The sequence below is a fragment of the Zingiber officinale genome, chromosome 6B (genome assembly GCF_018446385.1).
Source record: "Zingiber officinale cultivar Zhangliang chromosome 6B, Zo_v1.1, whole genome shotgun sequence".
NCBI lineage: Eukaryota > Viridiplantae > Streptophyta > Magnoliopsida > Zingiberales > Zingiberaceae > Zingiber > Zingiber officinale.
Genome location: NC_055996.1, coordinates 110,410,508 through 110,433,579, shown reverse-complemented (window position 1 = coordinate 110,433,579; position 23,072 = coordinate 110,410,508). Strand labels below are relative to the sequence as shown.

The 23,072-nt window shown below is 34.2% G+C and overlaps 1 protein-coding gene across 1 annotated transcript in view; it reads right to left on the bottom strand.

Annotated features, from left to right (window-relative positions):
• Window positions 1–1,027: 1,027 nt before the first annotated feature.
• LOC121988886 (protein MON2 homolog) overlaps window positions 1,028–23,072 on the bottom strand; it is a 52,603-nt gene continuing 30,558 nt past the window's right edge. The window contains exons 24-44 of the mRNA XM_042542590.1: window positions 22,764–22,807; window positions 22,558–22,689; window positions 22,351–22,479; window positions 22,191–22,243; window positions 22,078–22,126; window positions 15,333–15,391; window positions 13,795–13,904; window positions 13,523–13,710; window positions 8,179–8,307; window positions 8,029–8,114; window positions 7,810–7,925; window positions 7,618–7,730; window positions 7,308–7,431; window positions 7,118–7,236; window positions 5,459–5,656; window positions 5,181–5,329; window positions 3,954–4,278; window positions 3,704–3,843; window positions 2,522–2,643; window positions 2,170–2,371; window positions 1,028–1,685 (exon numbers count right to left, since the gene is read on the bottom strand). Coding sequence (XP_042398524.1) covers window positions 1,607–1,685; window positions 2,170–2,371; window positions 2,522–2,643; window positions 3,704–3,843; window positions 3,954–4,278; window positions 5,181–5,329; window positions 5,459–5,656; window positions 7,118–7,236; window positions 7,308–7,431; window positions 7,618–7,730; window positions 7,810–7,925; window positions 8,029–8,114; window positions 8,179–8,307; window positions 13,523–13,710; window positions 13,795–13,904; window positions 15,333–15,391; window positions 22,078–22,126; window positions 22,191–22,243; window positions 22,351–22,479; window positions 22,558–22,689; window positions 22,764–22,807 — 2,666 coding nt within the window. The 3' untranslated portion in view covers window positions 1,028–1,606. The remainder of the gene's footprint in view (window positions 1,686–2,169; window positions 2,372–2,521; window positions 2,644–3,703; window positions 3,844–3,953; window positions 4,279–5,180; window positions 5,330–5,458; window positions 5,657–7,117; window positions 7,237–7,307; window positions 7,432–7,617; window positions 7,731–7,809; window positions 7,926–8,028; window positions 8,115–8,178; window positions 8,308–13,522; window positions 13,711–13,794; window positions 13,905–15,332; window positions 15,392–22,077; window positions 22,127–22,190; window positions 22,244–22,350; window positions 22,480–22,557; window positions 22,690–22,763; window positions 22,808–23,072) is intronic.

Sequence of the window (23,072 nt, the reverse complement as noted above, 5' to 3'; positions counted from 1 at the left end):
TCTAAATTTACCAAAAGTCATACGCTACTTTAGTATTTACCAAAAAGTGTACTTTTTTAAATACATTTCCTATTTTACCTTCATGATAAATTGACTTTTTCTACTATTTTTCTTTTCTTCTCTCTCTTCTCTGTCGGCAGAAAATAGGAATAACATAGTCAATTTTTAATCACATTTTAATACATTTGAAGAAACCAAAATAAATAATGGACACCATATTTGGACTCCTTGTAATTTTAAAAATCCATAGAAACTGAAATGAGATTGGAAGATCAGCCTATTTGTTTCCTTTATTTATTTGGTCAAATTTTTGACACTAGCCCTGGAATTTTGTGGCAATTTACTTGTCACGTCCATCCATTTTGAAATTTGATAGATTAACTTTTCGAACCGCTGCAACTTTGCAAAAATACCGACATAGCATTTACACTTTTAAAATGCACAAATCATACCTCTCCCTGAGACATTATTTTAGCCTCAGTCGTGGCTGAGTTGATTACGTAGATTCATAAAAAATGGACAAGTATCTATTCTTAATAAAGTAGGAGAAATTTTCGTTAGCCGGATCGATCATCTCAAGTTACCCAACTTGATTAATCATTATTTTTTAATTGCCGTTATTTATTTGGTCAAATTTTTGACACTGGCCCTGGAATTTTGTGGCAATTTACTTGTCACGTCTATCCATTTTGAAATTTGATAGATTAACTTTTCGAACCGCCGCAACTTTGCAAAAACCTAATTAATCATTGTTTTTTAATTACATCAGGCGTTCGAATCAACATATAATGTATTTAAAATTTTAAAAATATTATTTTAAAATTTTAAAAATATTATTTTAAAATTTTAAAAATATTATTATCCAAGAACAAATCCAGTATTATTTTGACCTGATTCAAAATAGGAGTTCTAACTCCTATACATGACTAACACTATCATCAATTGTATGTTAGGTTCAAGGCAATATAGCTCAGTAATTCATTCTATCACAACTAAAACTTTTGCGATAAATGATTATACAAACAAGTTCAACAATTAAATGCACAATTACATATTTGTAATGCTACAAATACAATATCCTTGTAGAAACATACTGTGTTTCCCATTGTTTGTCGTGTAGGCACCTGTATGATTAAGAACAAAAGCACCTTATTCTTTCAATAAATGGATGTGTCAACTTGAACCCGCCACTTTAATCAGTTTTGAGTTTATCATTCTACATTTGCAAAATACGGACAAGAATGAACAAAATATAAGCTGCGCTACTGAGCTCATTTAGAACGATACAGCCTAATTCTGCCAGCGGCTTGGAGTGGTATGAATAAGAGAATTTCACTAGCAATTCTCTGCTCGAGAGGTGATTTCAGCAGCAACCCAGAAACATTTTAGATGGCACACAAATATCTTATTCTCTTTCCCAGTGAGCAGGACAAGATAGTGGGCTCTTCCTCTTTGAATTTTACCTTCTGTTTACAATAGCAGTTTCAAAGGAAAAAGTAACTAAGTAAATTCTTGAGAGAGGGGAAAAAAAATCAAGTCCAATATGGAATGTATACGCGCCCACAAATTTAGAAGTACAAGATTTTCAACCTGTCATCTTTTTTTTTCATGTTTTACATGGAAGTTCTAACTCTGTGCCAACAAGTCTTAAGAGCAGCCTCACGAGCTCTCTTACCTTAGCTTCCCTGCCAATTGATACAACATACTTCATTTGAAACTATAAAACAACCATGCACACGAGTTCAAAGAAACAAGTTGCACACTATTAAATTATGCAATTACCAAACTAGGGTTACTACATTACATTCAGATTATCAAAATACCTAATGCTACACATTTTGCCATTTGGTGATGGTATGAATCTGACATAGAGATTGTTTGTCATATCTCTGTAGACTAATGGAAAAAGTAATCTTTTTCTTTCATAGACTAAGAAAACTAGACACAAACTAGAGTAACCTAGAAAGGATAATTTTTTAACTCATGGGGACAACAGTTGTGAACATGTACATGAGGTCAACAGAAGTTAATAATGGGTAATGGCATAAGAGCATATATATTTTACTTTGACATTTTGGATATGTAAAACAGAATTTCCTGAAAGAAACCAAATTAAGCGAAAAAGTTCAAAACACGGTCAAATGATACGAGGAACAATATAGCACAAACCTTGATACAACGAGCTCACAAAATAGTGGAAACAAAATGAATAGATGGGCCCGCCCACTAGATTTTCTCTTCTCTATGTTTTCTTTCACTGATGGTGGTAATTGAAGTATAGCTGCTGAATCAGAATGAATAGACAGTTGAGCAAGTTCTTGAAGGACATAAATAGTTTCCTCAATTCTCATGCTTGGTAGTAGATGCCCTCCTGCAATAATAGTTTTAGGGACATTAGAAAGAGCTTACAAGATATGATGAACTAGTATTTTGGTGGAATAAGTCTTAATAAACAACAAACTAAAAATTACAATTTTATTGTAATGGAAGAAAGGTTAATTATAACTGTCTAAAAACTTACCCAGACTATTTTCATCAGTCAAAAATTTCTCCAATATAATTTCACATCTTGTCAAAAGAATGGAAAGTGTGATCTTGCTAACTTCTGATCTTGTTTGACACCAAGTGTCCTGAAAACTAAAGCTGGAAAATGAAGCACAAGTTTTCATTTACGCAATATAAAATGAATGTATTTATATTATCTTCCATATACAATTTTCTAAAATGATAAATGGAAGAAGAGCTTTTATAACCTGGTAGCTAGCATACTAATAGAAAATGGTGGTTTGACACCAAGTGTCCTGAAAACTAAAGCTGGAAAATGAAGCACAAGTTTTCATTTACGCAATATAAAATGAATGTATTTATATTATCTTCCATATACAATTTTCTAAAATGATAAATGGAAGAAGAGCTTTTATAACCTGGTAGCTAGCATACTAATAGAAAATGGTGGTTTTCTGTACAATTTTCTAGTTAATGAAACTATATAGAATGGATTGCCAGAACTTATCAGTAATTTGAAAATACCTTGTCAAGCATAAACGAGGCAAAAAAAAAAAAAAAATTCCAAACAAAATAGTAAAAACATGAATTTTTTCATGCAAGTTATCTAAATATTTTTGCTCAATAACTAGAAAAAAAATCTTATCAAGAAGCACAGGCAAGTTCCAAAGTTTATTTCTCAAAAAGAAAAAATAAAAAAAAAATAGTACCCTTCATGTACACCCTCAAATCTTGTCAAGAAGCATACATAAGTCAAAAGTTGGTTTCAGAAAAGATGTAAAAGTCAAATATCTTTTATCAGGTGCTCAACATATTATAATGTCTTTCACACTTACGGTGTACACCGTATCAGCCCCCATTAAACCGGCCACATTCAAGAGCTTTATTTTTGTTAAAAGGGCATAATATACTACCAAAAAAAGTTATGTGCAATTGAATCACATAAAAGAATAAAATAAAATAAAAAGTATCCAATATAAGTGAATTTTTTGCCTTAGTGCTGAAAACAAGCCATCAATATTTGAAGGTGAGGCAATAGGCAAAAAAAAAGATCGACCATTAAAAAAAGGTAATAAAATAAAATAAAGGCCATTGTGATTGCCAATCTGAAGCATATTGAGAATCTACAAAGAATAAGCATATTTTATTGTTTTTAATTACTTATCCATTGGGGATTTGGGGTCCCATAGAACTTTACCTGCACAAGGAAAAAACTGCCTTTAAACAGTTAAGAGAAAATCTGCTGCAATGGGAGGGCATAAGCCGAACACTCTCAAGGGGTAATGAGTCAATTCTAGATGCACAACGATCAAGGGTGGTGACTAATCGTTCCAATATCTGAAACAAACACCGCCATTCTAAATAAGTACCAGAGGTGCAATCCCAAACCCAAAACCTAAAAATCAGAGAAAAGAATATGAAATGTACAACTTGGTTTTAAGTTATACCTCAATGGGAGCATCAGTTTGACACTTAAGAACCTTGTCTACTAGAATGCTAAGCAGATTCATCTCAATGGACTCATCAGCTTCAAGTGCTTCGACTGAAGGAGAACTAGATGATGGAACACGGCCACAAGAACCAACCAAAAACATTTCATACACATCTGCCACCTCTTTCCAGATATTTGCCCTCAAAATCTTGTATGCATTTTGGTCAACCTTGTTCTCCATACCAATTCTGCTAATAGCATCAATTAGAACATTATTGAAGCCATCAACCGCAACTTTCCAAAGTGTACCATTTGGGTTATCTCTCCTAGTAGTCATGCACCTAAAAATGAAAAAGAAAAAATAAATAAACATGAATAACGACAGCTTAGTGAAATTCATGGCCATGAAGCATAAACATTATACACCAAGTTATTTATATAGCTGAAGTGGTAGCCCAACATGGATGATGATTTTCAAGAAAATCAAAGATGAGTTATTTTGTATCATAATTCATCTTAATTTAAAAATTAATTGATGAGAAAGAATAAAATTTTTAAAGTTCTAGAGTTGTGTCAAAGGCTTCTTAATTTATGTACTAATATCCAAATAAAGACCTTATAGAGGTAGTTGAAGTTGCATTTTTTTTTGTGAGTGATTTTTCTCTGGGAGAAGTCCCAATGCGGTCTGCTCACCAAGCGCTTCAGCCTAGGCAAAACTAGATTGAAATCATCTATCAAATTAAATTTGTACTGCACAAGGAACTTTACCTAGTTTTAACATCTAGGGTACCTGGACCCTTATATCTACTTTGCCAATGATCAAATTCTACTGGAGCATCAATGATTTTTTGTTCTTGTTCATTATAAAAATTGGTAAGTACATGTACTGAGCTAGCACCTTATCTACAAAAATACTTTATTGCCAATTGTCAAGTTTTCTGTTCTGTTATTTAATTTGCTCAGTCTGGAATAGGATGATACAAGTAACTGATTATGCAAATTACTCACCATGTCACATTTCTTAAGTTCTCTGTCAGAACCTGATTTCCCATTTTAGCAAGACAAAAGGAAATTTGTAACCAACACATTTCCAATTTTTAAAATGTAACAATTCAAAAGGTTTACCATTATGATAAAACTCCCGAAAGCAAACATATATAGACCTGACAGTCTAAGGGAGGATGAACATATGTTAGGATTTGAAGTTTAAATGAAAAGAAAAAAAAATGAGCATACAGCTGACCTTCCTAGTCCATGGAAAACCTCTGCAGATACAGAGAACGTTTCAGTTGGCGAAGCTTCTAGATAGAGCTTTACAATTACGGGAAGAAGTTTTTCCCCAAACAATTGATTCAAGTAGCTTGTTGATATATCACCATAAGCATCTGAATGCTGCAATTTTGACACAGAGTCAGAAGAGCCACCATTAGAAACATTATATCTTATTTTTGCATTATCTCCTTTTTTATTTGACAAATTCCCAAATTTGTTTCCAGAATTTGAAGCATTATGAGACATCACCTCACCACCCTCTTGATCAGGGTTCAAAAGTACTGTCAATTTCATGTCATTCATTGATGTATCATTTTCCCATCCAATCACATAATGAAGGAGCTCCTTGATAAACAGGGGCCATGTGGATTGTAAAAGATCTGTAGGACGAAGGAGTGGTAAAATCTCCAAAATAGTACGCAATACTGGTGGGAGATTTTCCTGGATCTGCAAATGTAAGAAAAGAAAACACAAGAGGTAATAGTTCCGAAGAAATACTATCAGATAGCTTCGTTACTAAAGGTATTATATATCATTAGTTACAAGTAGTGGGTTTAGTTTCAAAGTGGATGTTTAATGTTACGGCTTATATAGTATCCTATATATACCTTGTAATAGTTGTCTCTTTAGTTAAAAATAAATCACAAGAATACAACCTTTTCCCACTTATCATGGTATCACAGTTCCTCTACTAGAGCCCGCACAAGCGGTAGCTGAGTTGGTACTCGGGTGGTAGATTTACATCACAAGAGCAAGGTTCGAATCCCCCAGAGTTCATTCCCTTAGGGAATAAGTTCCTCCTACCTAGGAGGCCACTCAATACCGTGATTTACCTCCCTTTCACAAGACCTTGGGGCGGGCAGTGGAGGGGCGCCTGAGATGAGCGTTATCACAATCCCTCTTCTAGAGCTAGAATTTCTACAGTAATCCCCAAAGGTAGATGATTCTGATGCAATGGTTCCTCCTCCAAGCCATAATTTCTTCCCAAGTTCTACATAACAAAGTAGTGTGACAAGACCACTCCTCGTGCCGGTCTTTTTGCTACCTATTCTAACTTATCTTCTTTAGGTGATATTAAACCCACCTCACAATCCCTTTCTATTAGGACTTGCCACTAGATCATGGTCTCCCCCGACCATCATTACTGCTAGATGCAACTCCACAAGATCTTCCTTCCCCATGGGATCTTCTTTCTCCACAAGATATCTTCCTAAGTCTTCGCCTCACGCATCCTTGTATCTTACGCATCAACATGATTTGTGTCTGCATGAACTGCTACTATTTTATCATAGTGGTCTTCCAGATCTATGTCGGCCTACTTCATCCAATGGAGACTACTGCTTGCTCCTGAGAAAACAAATCTTTTGCTTCTCCGTTCTCCTCTTCTTCCTTGACTCTAAGAGACCAATTCCTACATAATCCTCCTTTCAAGTTCCTTATTTTTCTGCTCCACTCGTCGTGAGCATCTTCCCCTCACTTTCAGATCCAGAAATGGTTACTTATACTCCAAAATGTCTCCTAGGTGCATAAAGCCAAGGTTAAATCCAACCGTCCTTCATGCAGGCTTGTCTTGGCTGGCTTTCAGAAGGTTATTATATAGTGTTTACTTCTTCGAACTAGATCCAAAAAAGGGAATGCCCCATCTTTACTTTCTCCAAGCATCCAGTTCTCCTCTCCTCCAAAACGTATTTTCTACTGCAAAATCCAACTGAGACATCTCTGTTTTTCTCCATCATCTTATGCACCTCCTGTGTTGTCCTTAGAGAAGGTGAAGCTTTGAACAATTCCTACTCTCTATTTTTATTAACTGAATTTGTTCACTTTCTAGAAGAATTAATATCCGAGAGCTGAGATCAGATTAAGCGTGTGGTAAAGCCCACTAAAAATATCTGTGATGAGAGAACTTACAGCTTCTCTTTCCACATCACTCGAATTCTTTGAACTTCTAATTGCCAAATGCAATATACCAAGAAGCTGCAAATACATCTCCACATTAAACATCAAGTGTGCTTGAGTATACAGGTCTCCTGTTAAAGACAATGCTTTAAAATCAATGGAAAATAAACAATTTACACAATCATATTTGTCCATTGCTTACCGAGTCCATGCAGTATCTCCTGCTTCACTTTGCTGGCTGAACTACTAGTATAACTGGGGAACATCTGAATTACAAGCTTATAGACATCGAGCATGGATTTTATATAAGACGCTGCCAAATTACCCTGCAATAATTTTTCTCAGTGAAAATAGTCATGCCAGTAAAAGATTTCATGAATATCTATTCTACTTTTCATAGCATGGAAGAGTACTCAGTTTTTCTAGTTAAATTGGATTGGGTTCGGTCCTTATGTTCAGCCATTATTTGCTAAAAAATTATAAGCCATTTATTGAGACATACAAACTATTACCTTGGGACAATGAGAACTAACAACTGTCTGTAAACAGTTTATTGCTGCCAGAGCAACTTCTTTACTCCCATTTATTATGCTACTCTTTACAAAATCCAGCAAACGTTCCCAGCCTGCACGTGATAAGCCATGAGTTGGTATAACTTTAACTTATTGAAGAGATCAAGAAAGTTTGGATTGGATAGAACTAACAATCAGCAAAATTGCTCAAACTCTGAAGAAAAGGGAAAAATGAGCGTAATATCCTTGTTATTCCTCCCAAAACCAATACAATTGTTTCATCCCATTGCTTTTGGGCTGTATTCCGACTGCAAAAACTCAGCTTATCAACTCATGGAAACAGAAATTCAAATTTTCTTGGTTCCTACAGGCAAGTAAAATTATAAAAGTCATATTCATCACAGTTTATACCTATGGTGAATGAGCATATGAATAGCTTTTCCTCCTCGAGTTCCTAACTCTTTCCCTTGCCACTCTTCCCTCGATGAACTTGATGCCTATGGGAAGCATTGTTAACATACTGAAAGATGAAGCAGGTTAATATTTTGCACGTCTACGTACCAGATGAGAAACACGGTCCAAAATGGGAAACACATAATTCAAGAGGCATTCCTCCCACATATGTCTAGAAATCTTCTGACCATGACTGCCTAAAGTCTGGAACAAAGTTCTAAGTGCTGAATTCCTTACCTGTAAAATAACAGCAATATTTTAATTTTTAATTAAATTCAAATGTAATAGGGAAAGATAGTTGAGAAATAATAATTATGTTTGAATTTGGAATTTTAAGATGATAAAACCCTGTGTTTGGTTTATGTTTTCAGAATTTTCAATTTTTTGTTCTCAATTTATAGGAAACAGTTTTGAAAAGAAAAAAAATAAAAAAATAAAAAAAATGAAAACTGTTCTACAAAAACAGAAAATAGAAAATGAAAATTCTGAGAATTTCAATCAAACTAATTCAGTTCCTACTAGCACTGCTAGATGGTTATTGACGGCTGCTGGCTTGTGGCTTCCAATGGCATGCACAGTTACATGTTTAATTTAATTGTTTTATAACTTCAAGTATATAGCATGCTCATCAGTGTCAAAAAAATGTAAGCTAAAATGCTAACTCAAATCAAGTAATAAGCACACACAAAAATTGAAAGCACCTGAAAAATATGATTTACATGATTCTATCAAAATACTACTTACACTTGAAAAATCAACATCATGTCACACATTCCGGCTAGTCTAACATCGCTGTTGTACCACTGATCATGTGATATTGTTGAACATTTTCTCCTTCCTTACCTTAGATTCAGATTTATGGAGCCAAACCTAGTGAAAACCAACGTTCAAAATTTTGAATTGTTGTGAAGTTTCGGTCTTTAACTAGAATGATACTGCTTCTGTATCATATAGACGCTTAGATGTAATAAATTACCAAAATGTCTCCTTTTGCTTCATCTCTTTCATCCTTCAACCTCCAATTCACCACTAACACCATGCATTGGAACGTCAGTACAATACTGAAACAATATCATTTCATCCAAAAATTAAAACTTCGGCGCTGTTCAAGATTTTGAACCTTGCTCCAATGTACAGTGCTAGGAATTGGAGGTGGATGGAAATGAAGGAAAATAAGAAGATAAAACAACTACAAACTTAAGTTTGAACTTTATGTTCCATTTGAAATGATATAGTTTTGACATTGTCAAGGTATAAAAATAGCAACATTATCTTAACTCATCTTGGCCTATATTGTAGCATACCAACGGATGATGAATGAAGACATGACATGATACACATTGGCATGATTGGCAGTGAAATAAGAGACATTGTCTATGTTGAGTAATATTGAGTTTTAGTAATTTATCATAACAATACATTTTGATCACTTCGTCTCGTACAGTGCAAGATTCCAAACCATGGTGAAAGCCACATTCTTCCTCTGTATTAGTGCAGAATTCCAAAATAATGTGTTTTAGTCAATGTAGACGATTAGATTAAAAACCATAGTGAAAACCCCATTCTTTGTATTAGTGCAGAATTCCAAAACAATATATTTTCGTCTATGTAGGCAATTAGCAAGTTACTAGCTTTCAATTCTATATTAACAATTGTGGATGGAGTGAATTCAGAGTGGGCGTCAACATATAAACAGACAGATTTCTGGTTTTGTGGTGAATACTAGAACATGTGGAACTGTATAATTGTAAAGAGGCAAGCAACAATAATTAGAAGATTTCTAGTTAAACAGACCAATACACCAATCTGAACTACTAGCTCTACACGAGAGGATTCACCAGAACTCGATCCACTCAATTGAGGATAGTTTTGTGTAATGATTGTGCAGAGATGGTAGTTTTTCAGTGGCTTCAGCCTATAATCATTTCGTTCAGTTCGGGTATGCACTTTGATGTTGAAACAATAATCTGGAAGTCCACTGCTCCACAAAAAGATATTAATGTGGCTAGTCCTCCTTGATAGAGTAAACACCAAAGCTGGGCTGTCAAAGAAGGGTATTCCTATCAAGGGCATAAACTAACGTTTTTACTGGATTCTGCAGTTAGCTCAGCACCTATTTTTAAAATGTAGAACAGCTGTAGAAGGATGTGTTTTTGTAAAGAAAAAGTTCAAACTCAATGTGGAAGTCCCTTTACCATCCAATCCTGATGCGATTAGAACCACAAGTTATCCAAACATATGGCATAAACTGGTAATACCCTGACCCAAGGATGGATGCATGGTTCTCCAGATGTGGGAAATCTTCTAGAAATAAAAACAGCTGCTTGGCAAAAATGACACAATCTTTGGCTGAACTTCAAAAGATTTAGAGTCTCAAAGGGGAGGCAATGGCAGGTCAGTGTTATACAGTTTGTTGAGAGGGAGCAGCAGCATTCAGATTCAAAGAGTTGGCTAAGCTAAGGTCCCAGATGTGCTTTCTATTCAATCCTTCATTTTCTTTTTTACTGATAGCCTTATTATGCTGGTGGCTTTAGATTTGATAAGGAAGCATGATTGCCATAATGGAAGTTCCAAAAAATTAAGTATCCGCATGTTGGATCACTGGGATCGGTGGAATAATAATAGGTGAAACAATTCAAAGAAAGAAAAAAATGAAAACAATAAAATAACAATATAAATGAACCGAATAAGAAAGCATATAAAAAAAACAATGAATCTTATATTTAATTAAAAAATCTAAAAATCTTCAATAATCTTATAGCATTAATAAATTAAATCATTTGAAACTAAACTAAAACTCATTTAATCAAATTATCGTGATACATAAATTTATTATTTAATTTAAATCTGATTTAATTAAATTATGTAATTTATATTAAATAAAACTAAATCAAATAAACTTACAAAAATATTAATTTAATTTTATTAGAGAATTTTGAATTAAATTAAAATTAAATCGACTATGCTTACAGTAAATATAATTAAAATAAATATTAATTAATTTAGAATGGAATAAATAACTAATGGACAACAAATAATTAATTACTAAACAAATAATATTAATAATAATTAACTACTATGTAAAAAAAATAAATACAAATACCTATTAGATATCAATGTGTTAAAGTTTAATAGTCATACCAGGAAATAGTTGTGTTCTCCTTAGCAAAAAAGTGTCGCACCTCGAACATGCAGCATGCAATCGAACATGCAGCATGTTGCATGCGGCGATAACATCATACGCACTCCTGAGTCAAAACACATGATCGCAATCTCCTTGTCCTTGGCACTCCAGCAGCTTTCCACAAAATTGTCTTCATTGTTGGTGGAAGATTCCCAAATGGGTCAACATAATTGCTTAATTACCTCTATTTTTCACCTAACTTTGTCTAATTTTCTCACAATGTCATTGCTTTCTACTAGAATTTCATCAAATTGAGATTGGTGTTTCAACATTTAAGAATTTCTAGAAGTTGTCGAAGAATAAGCACTTAATCAGATCAACCAACATCAATATCTATCCAACTCGGTCAATCCATTTTGGGATAGACCGAGTTTGCCGAGCACTTTGTCATTTAAGGCGAGGAATTGAATAGAGTATGTATTTGCACTATGCATGGCCTAGTTCTATCAATATTAAAATCTTCCTTAGTGTACCTTCCAACCCATTTTTATCTTTTTAGTGGAAAACAAAAAAAAAATGACTCACAGTGATCTTAGATTGACTACTCTTATAGTTGCTAACATAATGAAATCGTAGCGAAGCATGCACTGACAGAATTAATGAAAACTTATATCCAACTCTGTTATGGACTATTGTCAACCATATATCATTTTGCTAATCAAAAGATTCATCAATATTTTACTGTAATTTTAGAAACCACAGTGCTTCATGGCCATGTCCTATGTGATTTTAGTGAGTAGATTATTTATTTACCAAGTTTTTAGGGGATAGGTTATTCATGTCCAAGATTGCAAATCCCTCACCAAATTCCATACACCAAATTATTGCTGCTTTTCTTTGCCCTCTTTATCTAACCTATGTGCCTCCATCTCCTGCAGAAGGTAACAACATCAATCAAAATTTCATCTTGTTGACCTTCACCACTGAGACAATCATCTACGAGGACTAGAGAGTCCTTTCTTGCCTCACATGGCACATGATAAAACAAGCATGTGTGTCTCCCTTTGGCATGACTCATGGTAACAACAATGGACTGCCCATCATCTATGAGGCCCAGAAAGATTGGACATCAAATATACTAGAACCCAAGCATGCTTAGAGATGTCAACAAGTTGTACCTTGCTGGGTCTAGCATGGGCCTGATGGGCTCATTTTATTTTCATGTTAAGCCTGACTTAATATAAGAAGCAATAGGGCATGCTAAACACTGCCTGTTAATCCATTTACCATTGCCCAACCTGAGTTTAGGTTTGTGCAACTCAAGCTCATGTCATTCCAAGCCCATAGTTATTGAAGGCGTGAGGCGCCCAAAAGTACATAGGTGCTATGGGGCCTGATGAGCATGACGCAAGGTGAGGCACACACCTTACCGAAGTAAGGCGCTCTATGTATAATTTTTACAATTCAAACATATATAAAGAATTTCTGCCAAAATATTTCAGTAACAAACTGTAGTCCATAAAATATTAAATAATAATGTAAATATAAAATTTACTAGCAAATAAATACGTTTTATAATTCAAATTGAAAAAAAAAAAAATCAAATATCATCATTATCATCATCGGATGTTTCAGATTGGTATAGCTGAAAGATCAATTTCTTCCTTTTGTCACAAGGCGCATGCTTAAGGCACATAGGCGCAAGAGGCTGGCCTAGCTGCGCATAGGCGCTGCCAAGCGAGCATCTTTAATAACGTTCAAGCCCATAGCTGCTTTAATTTAAAATAATAACAATATGCATCTTTAAATTTTCAAAAAAAAAAGACAAAAAATCGAAAAAAAATAATATTACTAAGAGGATTGGGCAAGTCTCGACCACCACAGACTATGTCAGGCCAAGCATGGCTTAGTTTGGACCCAGGCCTAAGGGTGGCTACCTCTGTGCCAGGCCTCTGGACCAGCAGGTATGCTTAGATGGGTGTGGCAAGGCCCAAGTCAACCTGGGCAGGGCCATGCTAAGTCGTGCCCGGAGCATGGTTGTGCCCTGGGCCACACTGCCCAATTTACACCTCTAAGCATGCCAAGAGACAGCTACTAATGTTGTGTACATATTCACTAAAAGTAAACTGATATTTACTGTAAATGTATATCAAACTTCTTCATATAAACCATTTGCAGTTTACAGAAAGCTCAAATTTGATTAGCAGCACTGAACAACATGTATGGATTGTACTGGAAAGCACACAGATCAACCAGTGAAGGTAGTTATTGTACAAACAAATAATCCAGAAAATATAAGCAAACTCATTTGTAAGGAAAGCAATATACCTCAGGCCGCTCATCTGCTGCAAGATTCCGAAGAATGGTGAAAACTGAAAAGAGCAACCTTTTATAATCAATCAACTTTTTCATATGAACTGGTTCATTAGCTTCTGTAGTACGAATGTCTTGAACATCTTCACAAATTCCATAAGAATAGTTCTGCTCCGCAATTGAATCAATATCAGAAATCTCTCCTGTCAGTTTTTCGCTAAGTTAAGGCATTGTCATGTAAATGCAAGAGGAACTATAATCATGAGCTTCATGGACAAGATTCTGACCCAATCCTTTGGCAATGAAGTCTGTTGCAGTCCACAGCAGACCAATTGCTGTCAAACTTATATTTATCTCCTTGCTCTGAGCACTGTATGCGCCAGTGACTTCTATGCAGCTGGATTAATACAAGAAAATATATTGAATAAAGATGTATCTCAGATATAATATATAGGTAATAAAAAAAACTAGAATCTTTTCTTTGGGAATTGAATATCTGATGGATCAGAAAAAACAAGCACATTGCTATGGAGCAAATACAGAAAATGGTAGCATTGACTCATCGATATGACTATCAAATGCTCCATATTTGTAAAAGACAGATATGAATAGCTGCACCTAATCAATTATGGGGGAAAAGAACATCAACAACACCAACCTGTGAGTCTCAATTAGTTGGGGTTAGATTATTAAGAAAATAAAAAAGTAACTTCCAATTTATGCCTTCTACAGATTCCAGGAAGAAAATCTGAAAATTTTAGAAGCTTTATTTCCTTTTTAGCTATGGTTAATGATGGCCACGTTGTGAACCATCATTAGGAATTTTGAACAGCACAGAGGGATTCATAGGCAGACAACCTAATTTTAGGTGGTACGAGCAAAAAAAAAAAATCTATAATACTAAATGGACAAGTGCCAACAATTTTGACCAGGCTTCAAAAGCTGAGACACAACTTATCCAGTTTTTCTCTGGCTTTCTATGTTAGGTTTGGATGTTTTTTGAAGTGCACCCCACCTCCTGATTTCTCATTCAGTCAATAAGGGCAGCCCGGTGCACGAAGCTCCCCTTGCGCCAAGGCTCCCCTTCGATTTCTCATTCCGTCAATAGTGAAAAAAATTTCAAGCTGAAAGTTTTCTTCACTCTCAAATTTTACAAATATCATCGATGCAAGGCTAGCTTTTATATCTCAGTCTTTGTCGTTCGAAGCTAGTGGTGCATGCCAATCAGATCACATGTCAAGACTAAAATGGTGAAGTCCTGGCTCCTAGACTAAGACGAGGGAAAAATGGAGAAGACTGCCTGACCAGTGATGCCATTGGGGAGCAACAAGGTTCAGTGTGCAAGCTCATGGTACGAAGGGCAAGTGAATAGTCTTCTTCAGTAAAGAACCTTAATTCATGAAGGCAATAAACAAGAATAGTTAGGCCTCATTCCTTGTTATCCTCTTCATCTTCCTCCCCAATCTCACACTCGTTGTCAATCAGCACCATTCTGTACCAACACATGACTAGCCAACACTAGAATGATTTGCATCTAACATGGCACCGACATTAGCACTAAACCAAGATTTAAAACCATTTCTGAAACAATTGAGTTCTCAAGTATTTTTGATGGTATACACTATATTATTGACTAACATAAAAGATGAATTTTAACATACAGAATTTTAAATATTTTCTATCCTGATCAACAGAATAGAAGATCTACATTTTTTAACTACGGCAGCATATTTTGTATCATGGTATTTAACTCCATGCAAGTTTTTGGATGAATTTGCTTCATTTCCACATTGCAGGCATGACTGATGTTAGAGAAGTAACTTACTCATCAAGGCAGTGTGGAGGAATAGTTGAAAGTCCATCATTCATTATTATGCGCATGCTCTGCAAGAAGAAAAAGATAGTGGGAGTGGGTTATACGTAGATCAACCTTTAGAAAAAGCATGCTAGAACAAACATAAAAGTTTGACTTTCACTTGAAAAATTCTAAAACAAGATTGTAACCACATCACCAACCAATTACTTCACTCGCACACACAAAAAAAAAAAAAAAAGAGGGAAAAGAAGGGGGAAAAAATCAGACATTATCTACATAGCAATGTGGCATCACACCTAAAATGCAATGGGGCAAAGTAATGGTTGACCACAGTATTTTTTGGTGTATAAAAATATAAATTCAAAAATAAGAGGCTAAGCATAGAAACTTGGGTACATAAGGAAAACAAACAGATTGGAAGTTTTAAAACAAACTACTATTAATTGCAGAAAAACAAGATGTACAAGTATAAAAGGGTATTAATCAGATAAAAAGTTCCAACAGAAGATCACTAGTTTAGATAAATGATGGGACTGTACTGTTGTGGTGGACAGCTTACAAAAGCTATAACAAGTAGTAAAATTGAGCTAATATCTACACAAACTACTCCTTTGCCGGTGGTAAATACAAATTGATAAAGGTTCTAGGCTTAGTATTTTGAATAATATTATGGAAAGGAAAATTAGTATAGCATGCACACATGAATTATCTAGGTCTGATATTGCAGAAATTGTAAAATATCAGTGTCATGATACATCTTATGCCTCCTAGACAATTATGTGGAAATTATAAGATAATCCATTAAAGTCCATTTTGTGGTTTAAGTTCAGGATGTCATCTCAATACATGATTTTAGTCAAACCATGGCATGCAAAAGAGGAAGATATGTGTATAATATACTATTTACGGGAAAACATATACTTAAATTACTGATCGCTTTGTTGAAATGAAATATTTTAATCAATAGAAGATAAAAGAAATCTATCAGGATTACAAACGATCCTGTATGACAAGTCATAAATAGGTAGTATTACATTCAATGCAGCTTGGGGTTGAATATTTTGGGGACATGGAGAATCAAAAGAATTATTTGGAGTTAAATATTTTGAGCTAGTCCTCTAGTGAAGTTATGTACAATTATGTTGCCAGTAATGTTAAAAAAAAGACAATCCGGTGCACGAAGCTCCCGCTATGCGGGGTCCCGGGGAAGGATCCATTGTACGCAGTCTTACCCTGTATTTTGCAAGAGGCTGTTTCCAGGATTCGAACCCGTGACCTTTTGGTCACAAAGCAACAACTTTACCGTTGCGCCAAGGCTCCCCTTCAACCAAAAGGTCAGAATTTTAAATCACTTTATATTATAGTAAATGAATCTTTTGATCAACCGAAGGGGAACCTTGGCGCAATGGTAAAGTTGTTGTTTTGTAACCAAAAGGTCACAAGTTTGAATCCTGAAAACAGTCTCTTGCAAGAAGCAGGATAAGGCTGCGTACAATGGATCCTTCCCCGGGACCCTGCATAGCGGGAGCTTCGTTCACCGAGCTGTCCTTTTAATCTTTTGATAAACCATCACCCCTTACACCTTCAAATCTAAGTGATTCAACTTATCTAATATGAAATTTATTTGTAATCTCTGGGCATGTCAATACCATCATAACATATTTTCTTGCTTTATCACCAATTGGGTTTACATCTAATTGCTCCTGTATAGTAGTTTCTTTTATCTTTCTAGCAATCCAATAAATTCAGCCCATTCTTAATATCTAAATTAATACCGCACTAATCTTTGTACATATTAAGTAGTATCAACTGCCTAATACTCATCTAATAAATATGATTACTGCCTAATACTCATCTAATAAATATGATTAAATCATACCACAGTCTTCTAAGATTTTCGTTTAGGAATGTATACTTTCATCCACCATCATTCTTTTACCCCATTTAAACCTCACTTGTTATAATGCTTTAGCAATCTGGTAAATATCTTTCTCCTCATGTTGTATTTCCGAGATTCTAATAAAAATTATCATATGCTTAAACTGCATATAGTTCACTTTTTTTAACTAGCAAATGTATACCTATTAAGCTTTCATTTCTACAATTCATCAAGGTTTAAAATACACCTTTAAACTAATTGATTTGTGTATTTTAGAACACCACTACTAACTCAAGAATTGACTTCATCCCATTCATATTCTTGTTTGTCGTAAACATCCACGCAACACCAATATTATCAATCTTGTCCATTCAAACTTCTTTCTTCATATACAATTGACAGATAATACAGTATCATATTTACAATTCTATCATCTGGTTGACAATTCCTATCAACAATATTTAGCATCATTAGTTAATGGTAAGCTACGTTTTCCAAAAAAAATATGAATTAATCATTCAATCCACTTGAGGGACACAAGCACTTAAAATGCATAACATGCTGTTTCCTAAAACCAACTTTAATAGTATAAACATATTTAAGTTTGACAACAATATCCTCATATTTCTTATCCACTAAGATAGCTACTACATTTTCACGTGTAACTTTTGGTATACTAAATTTTAAAACTTGTATAACTTATTTCTCTCTACCGTATCACATGGATGGAAACACCTAATAAACTAAAAATATAAAAAAGCAGCAGTGTTTGACATAAATAAAGTAACTGGAGTGAGGAAGCCTAAAAACCAACTATCATGAAAATGATAAGCCAATGCAGGCATCAATATAGGATATCAATTTCAAAAGAAAATTAATAGTAGTAGATAATTGATGATGAATACCACACATTTGCTATTATACACAATTTTGGTGTAAGGAGCAATACATTACACAATTCCTTAATACAAGGACAGGAGATGAACATAACAGTCAAAAGTGGTATAAATCATTGTACCATCAGTGACTCACCAATGAGCTATTCCTACTACAACAACCAAATTTTATCTCACTAGGTAGGGTCGGTTATATGGATCCTTCTATGACATTGGACTCTCTCCTAATATATCATTATTTACATTTAAATAAATTATATCTTATTTTATTGTTACTAACCAAGTCTTTTTGGTTTTCCTATTACTCATTTGATATGGACATTTATCATAATTTCACATGGCCTAACTGGAGTATTTATTGGTCGTTTAAGTGCATGTTTGTATTATCTTAAACATGTTGTCTGGAGTTTTCCTTCAATAGGTGCAACCCCGACTTTCTCTCTAATATTTTTGACTTTCTAATATTTTTATTTCTTATCATGTCAATCTTTGTGTAATGTCCGCATATCCACCTTAACATCCTCATCTACTCTTACCTTCTGCTCATGTGCTAGAGTCATAGCCCAACATTCAACTCCATATAACATAACAGGTATAACCGCCGTTTTATAAAAATTTTCTTTTAAATCTTAGGGTGGTTGCAATGCTACCCAATAGCATTGTAGGTTTTGTAAACCTAAGAACCCAGCATCCAAAATTGGATGCTGGGTTCAGAATAGTGGCTGTCAGCCACTTTTTTTTAATTTTTTCCCATTTTTTTATATTTTTTTTGTTTTAAAAAATAAATAAATATTATAAATAAAGATACAACAACAACAACAACAACAACAACATCCAAGCCTTTTCCAACTAGGTGGGGTCGGCTGTATGAATCCTTTTACGCCATTGAGCTCTATCTCCTATTATATCATCATCTATATTTAAATAAATTTTATCTTGTTTTATTGTTGCTAACCAAGTCTTTTTTGGTCTTCCTCTTCCTCGTTTGATATGCATATTTATCATAGTTTCACATCGCCTAACTGGAGCATTTATTGGTCGTCTAAGTACATGTCCGTACCATCTTAAACGTGTCTCTCGGAGTTTTCCCTCAATAGATGCAACTCGTTATGGGTTTTTTACTTTTGATGTGGCGGTAATGTGGCACGGTAGGTTCCATAATAAAGTTGGGTTTATAGATTCAGGATTGCGATTACCCTTAGAGATATTTTACAATCACAAAGAACATTTGACGCTCTCCTTCATTTCAATCATCTTGCTTGTATTCTATAATCCCTCCATCCTTTTGCAAAAATGATCATAAATACTTAAAACTCTCAATTATAGACAGTTTGTCATCTCATATCTTAACAATTGTTTGATTATGTCTAATATTGCTAAACTTAAATTTCATATATTCTATCTTTACTTTACTAAGCATAAAACATTTCACTTCTAGCGTATTCCGCCAAAATTCAAGTTTAGCATTTACTCCTTCACGTGTCTCATCTACCAACGTATTATCATTTGCAAACAATATGCATTGTGATATTGTATCTTGGATGTATCCAATAAGTTCATCCATGATTAGTGTAAAAGGATAAGAACTTATATTTGATTCTTGATATAACATGATATTTATGGGAAACGCTACAATTAATCCATCGCTCTTGTCGTTACATCCACATACATATCCTTAATTAATTTAATATGCGTTATGCTAACACCTCTCTTTTATAGAGTTCTCCATATAATTTCCCTTGGGACTCTATCATAAGCTTTTTCTAAGTAATATCATGTGTAAGTCTTGCTTCTGTCCCAATACTCTTCAATGAGTTGTCTGAAAAGATATATAACTTCTATTGTCGACCTTCCAAGTATAAATCCAAATTGATTTTCCATCACCATGGTCCCCTTCCTTAGTCTTTTTTCTATTACTCTTTCCCAAAGTTTCATGCTATGACTCATTAGTTTAGTTTAATACTCCTATAATTTTTTTAGTTTCAATATCAGGTTGAATAACTTTGTGAGTCATTAAATACTTTGTTTCCATAGGCACTTTCATACCTCTATCGGAATATCAACTAGTCCAATTGTTTTTTCATTTTGCATCCTATTTAAAGCTTGTTATAGTTTTGAAGTTTAAATTCTATGATAAAAATTTAAATTTCTATTCTCATTTGACCTACTTAAATTAAGTTGGTCATCTAGACATTCGTTAAAAAGTAGATGAAAATACCTCTTTCATCCCTCTTTTAGTTCCTCATCATTTACTAGTACCATATTGTATTCATCTTTAATATATCTTATTTGGATAAAAATTCTTGTCTTACTCTCTCTTGCTTTAGTTATTCTGGAAATGTCTTTTTCTCCTACTTTTGTATCCATCAATATAAGTGTTTAACAGTTTCATTTTTAGCTTCATTAACTGCTTTCTTGCCTCTTTCTTGACTACTGTATATTTTTTTAAAGTTTTCCTCATTCTTACAAGTATATAACTGTTCGTTTTTCCTTCACTTTTTCCTATACTTTCTCATTCTACTACCAAAATTCTTTACTTGTAGTGCACGTCCCTTTGACTCACTTAGTACACTCTTGGCTACTATTTTCAACTTTGATATCATCTTATTCCATGTCATATTCGAATCGCTATATATTTCTCCTAATACTTGAACTCCTATATTCTCCTTAAATATATTTTATTTTCTATCATTTAACTTCCACCATGTAATTCTAGGAGTTATTCATATTTTCTTTCTATTGATACTATGATTAAAGTGTATATCCAAGACTACTAACTTATGTTGGATAGTTATATTTTCTCCCGAAATCTTTACAAATCTTCTTATTATTCTTCCTAATGATAAGAAAGTCAATTTACGATTTATTTTTCCCACTTTTAAACATGACCAAGTATTCCTCTCTTTTCTTAAAAAAACGTATTAGCTAATATAAAGGCATATGCTGTCGCAAAATTTAATATAATTTTCCCTTCTTCATTTCTTGTTCCAGACTCATAACCCCTATAAACCCTATCAGATTCCTCATTTTTCACTCTGCATGTTCATTTAGATTTCCTCCTATTAAAGTCATTTCAGTTGGCGGAATGTAATACCTCATGTAGATCGTCCCAAAATCTAGATTTGATATGTTCATCTAATCTTACTTGAGATGTATATATGCTAATTACATTAATAGTTTCTTTCGTCACTACTATCTTCAGAGTTGTAATCTTATTCCCCTTTCTCACTACTCCTACTACTTTGTCCTTTAGCAAACTATCAACATCAATACCTTTACTAAATTTCTTATTTTACTCCTCCCTCCATTATCATAACTTAAAATCCAAATTCTCTATCATCTTTGCCTTCTCTCCTACCCATTTTTCTCTTATATACACAAAATATTAATTCTTCTCCTAATCATCATATCTACTACCTCTATTATTTTTACCAGTGAGCGTTCTTATATTTCATGTTCCAAATCTTAAACCATTAATTTTCCTATAATATTTGTTCTTGTACAACCTATGGTGTGAGAACTCTTGCATATTTAATACTACACTCAAGTTCTCATGGAAATATAGCGATCACTGCTGATATATTCATGTTGAACCCTGCAACACGAACTCTTGCATATTTAGCATTATTACCCGAGTTTTCATGAAGACGTAGCAATCTTTGCCACAACGTTACAATCGAACCTTGCAACGTGTTCCTTCCGGAGAAAATCCTAACATTAACACAATAGTTTGATGGATTCATTCATTGAACATTTGCCTGAAAGTCCATGCTAGTTGGCAACCTAACGTGCAACGTTCATCCTTTTTCAACCAGGCTTGGGACCGGCTTTGGTGGGGTTACCAATGAGCTATTCTAGTTCTCAAAATTGATATTGGACTGATACTGGTTTAGATTACACTTAAACAAGTAGATTGACAAAAGAAGAAGGTACACTAAAGTTCATTAATGCAATTTCTCATGCAAAGACATTTCGTTACCTGGAAACCTAAAGGGACAATATCCTTCTCTGATGCATCAGCCACAGCCCTAGTAGCACATTCATAGGTATTAGATAAAGAAAAATGTCTCTTATAAGACATCAGAAACTAACCTCAACAATTTGAGAATGCAGGGCCAACTGTAATATAACTTCTCCCCATGCCTCTGAGAGTAATGAATGAAATGCATAAGCAGACGTAATTAAGAAAAAAAATCCTGAACTAACAATCCAGCAAAAAAAGTGTCGTATCACCAACTTCTAACAGAAATACCTCTAAAACATGCAGTAAGATTTTCAGTGATGACACACGGACATCAAAGTTTTGATTGGACATATAAAGAACTGAAAGTGGAGATACAACAGTACATTCAAATGATCCCACTTCAGTCTCTCCTGCTCCCTAGAAATAAGACAACCAACCAATTAAATATGTTTAAATACAACTGGAAATCTAAAAGACTAAAACAGCCGTACTCACATGGGAATCAGACAACTGCTTTTGAGATTCTTTGGTTGCCAGAAACTGATCAGAGCCCAAAATGGTGCAAATTGACTGATCTAGTGCATCTAATGCCAAATTCCTTACTTTTTGGCTAGAACTATCAGCTAGCTGAAAGATCATGACCATGTCACTTTGAGATAGATGATGCCATCATGAAAACTAATATGAATACTCGAAATTACCTCAAGTATATGAGAAACAACTTGATCCCACAGGGGCTCAATCCCTGCAAGGTAGAAGATCAGCTTAAAAAATGGAATAGCATGGTGGAGAAGAAAAAAAGAATCATATGTTGCAGCCTAAAGTACGATTGTCAGTAAAAAAAATTCAAAAAGCTCTTCGTTATGCTTAATATCACATGCTCGTATCAACTTCACACCCAATGATATTGAGCCATTCAAATACCTAGCCATGTAACAGAGCTTTAATTTTATTGATAATAAAATTTTATTTGCAGATGTTGATTAAGGTCTTCTTAAAGGTCTCAACCA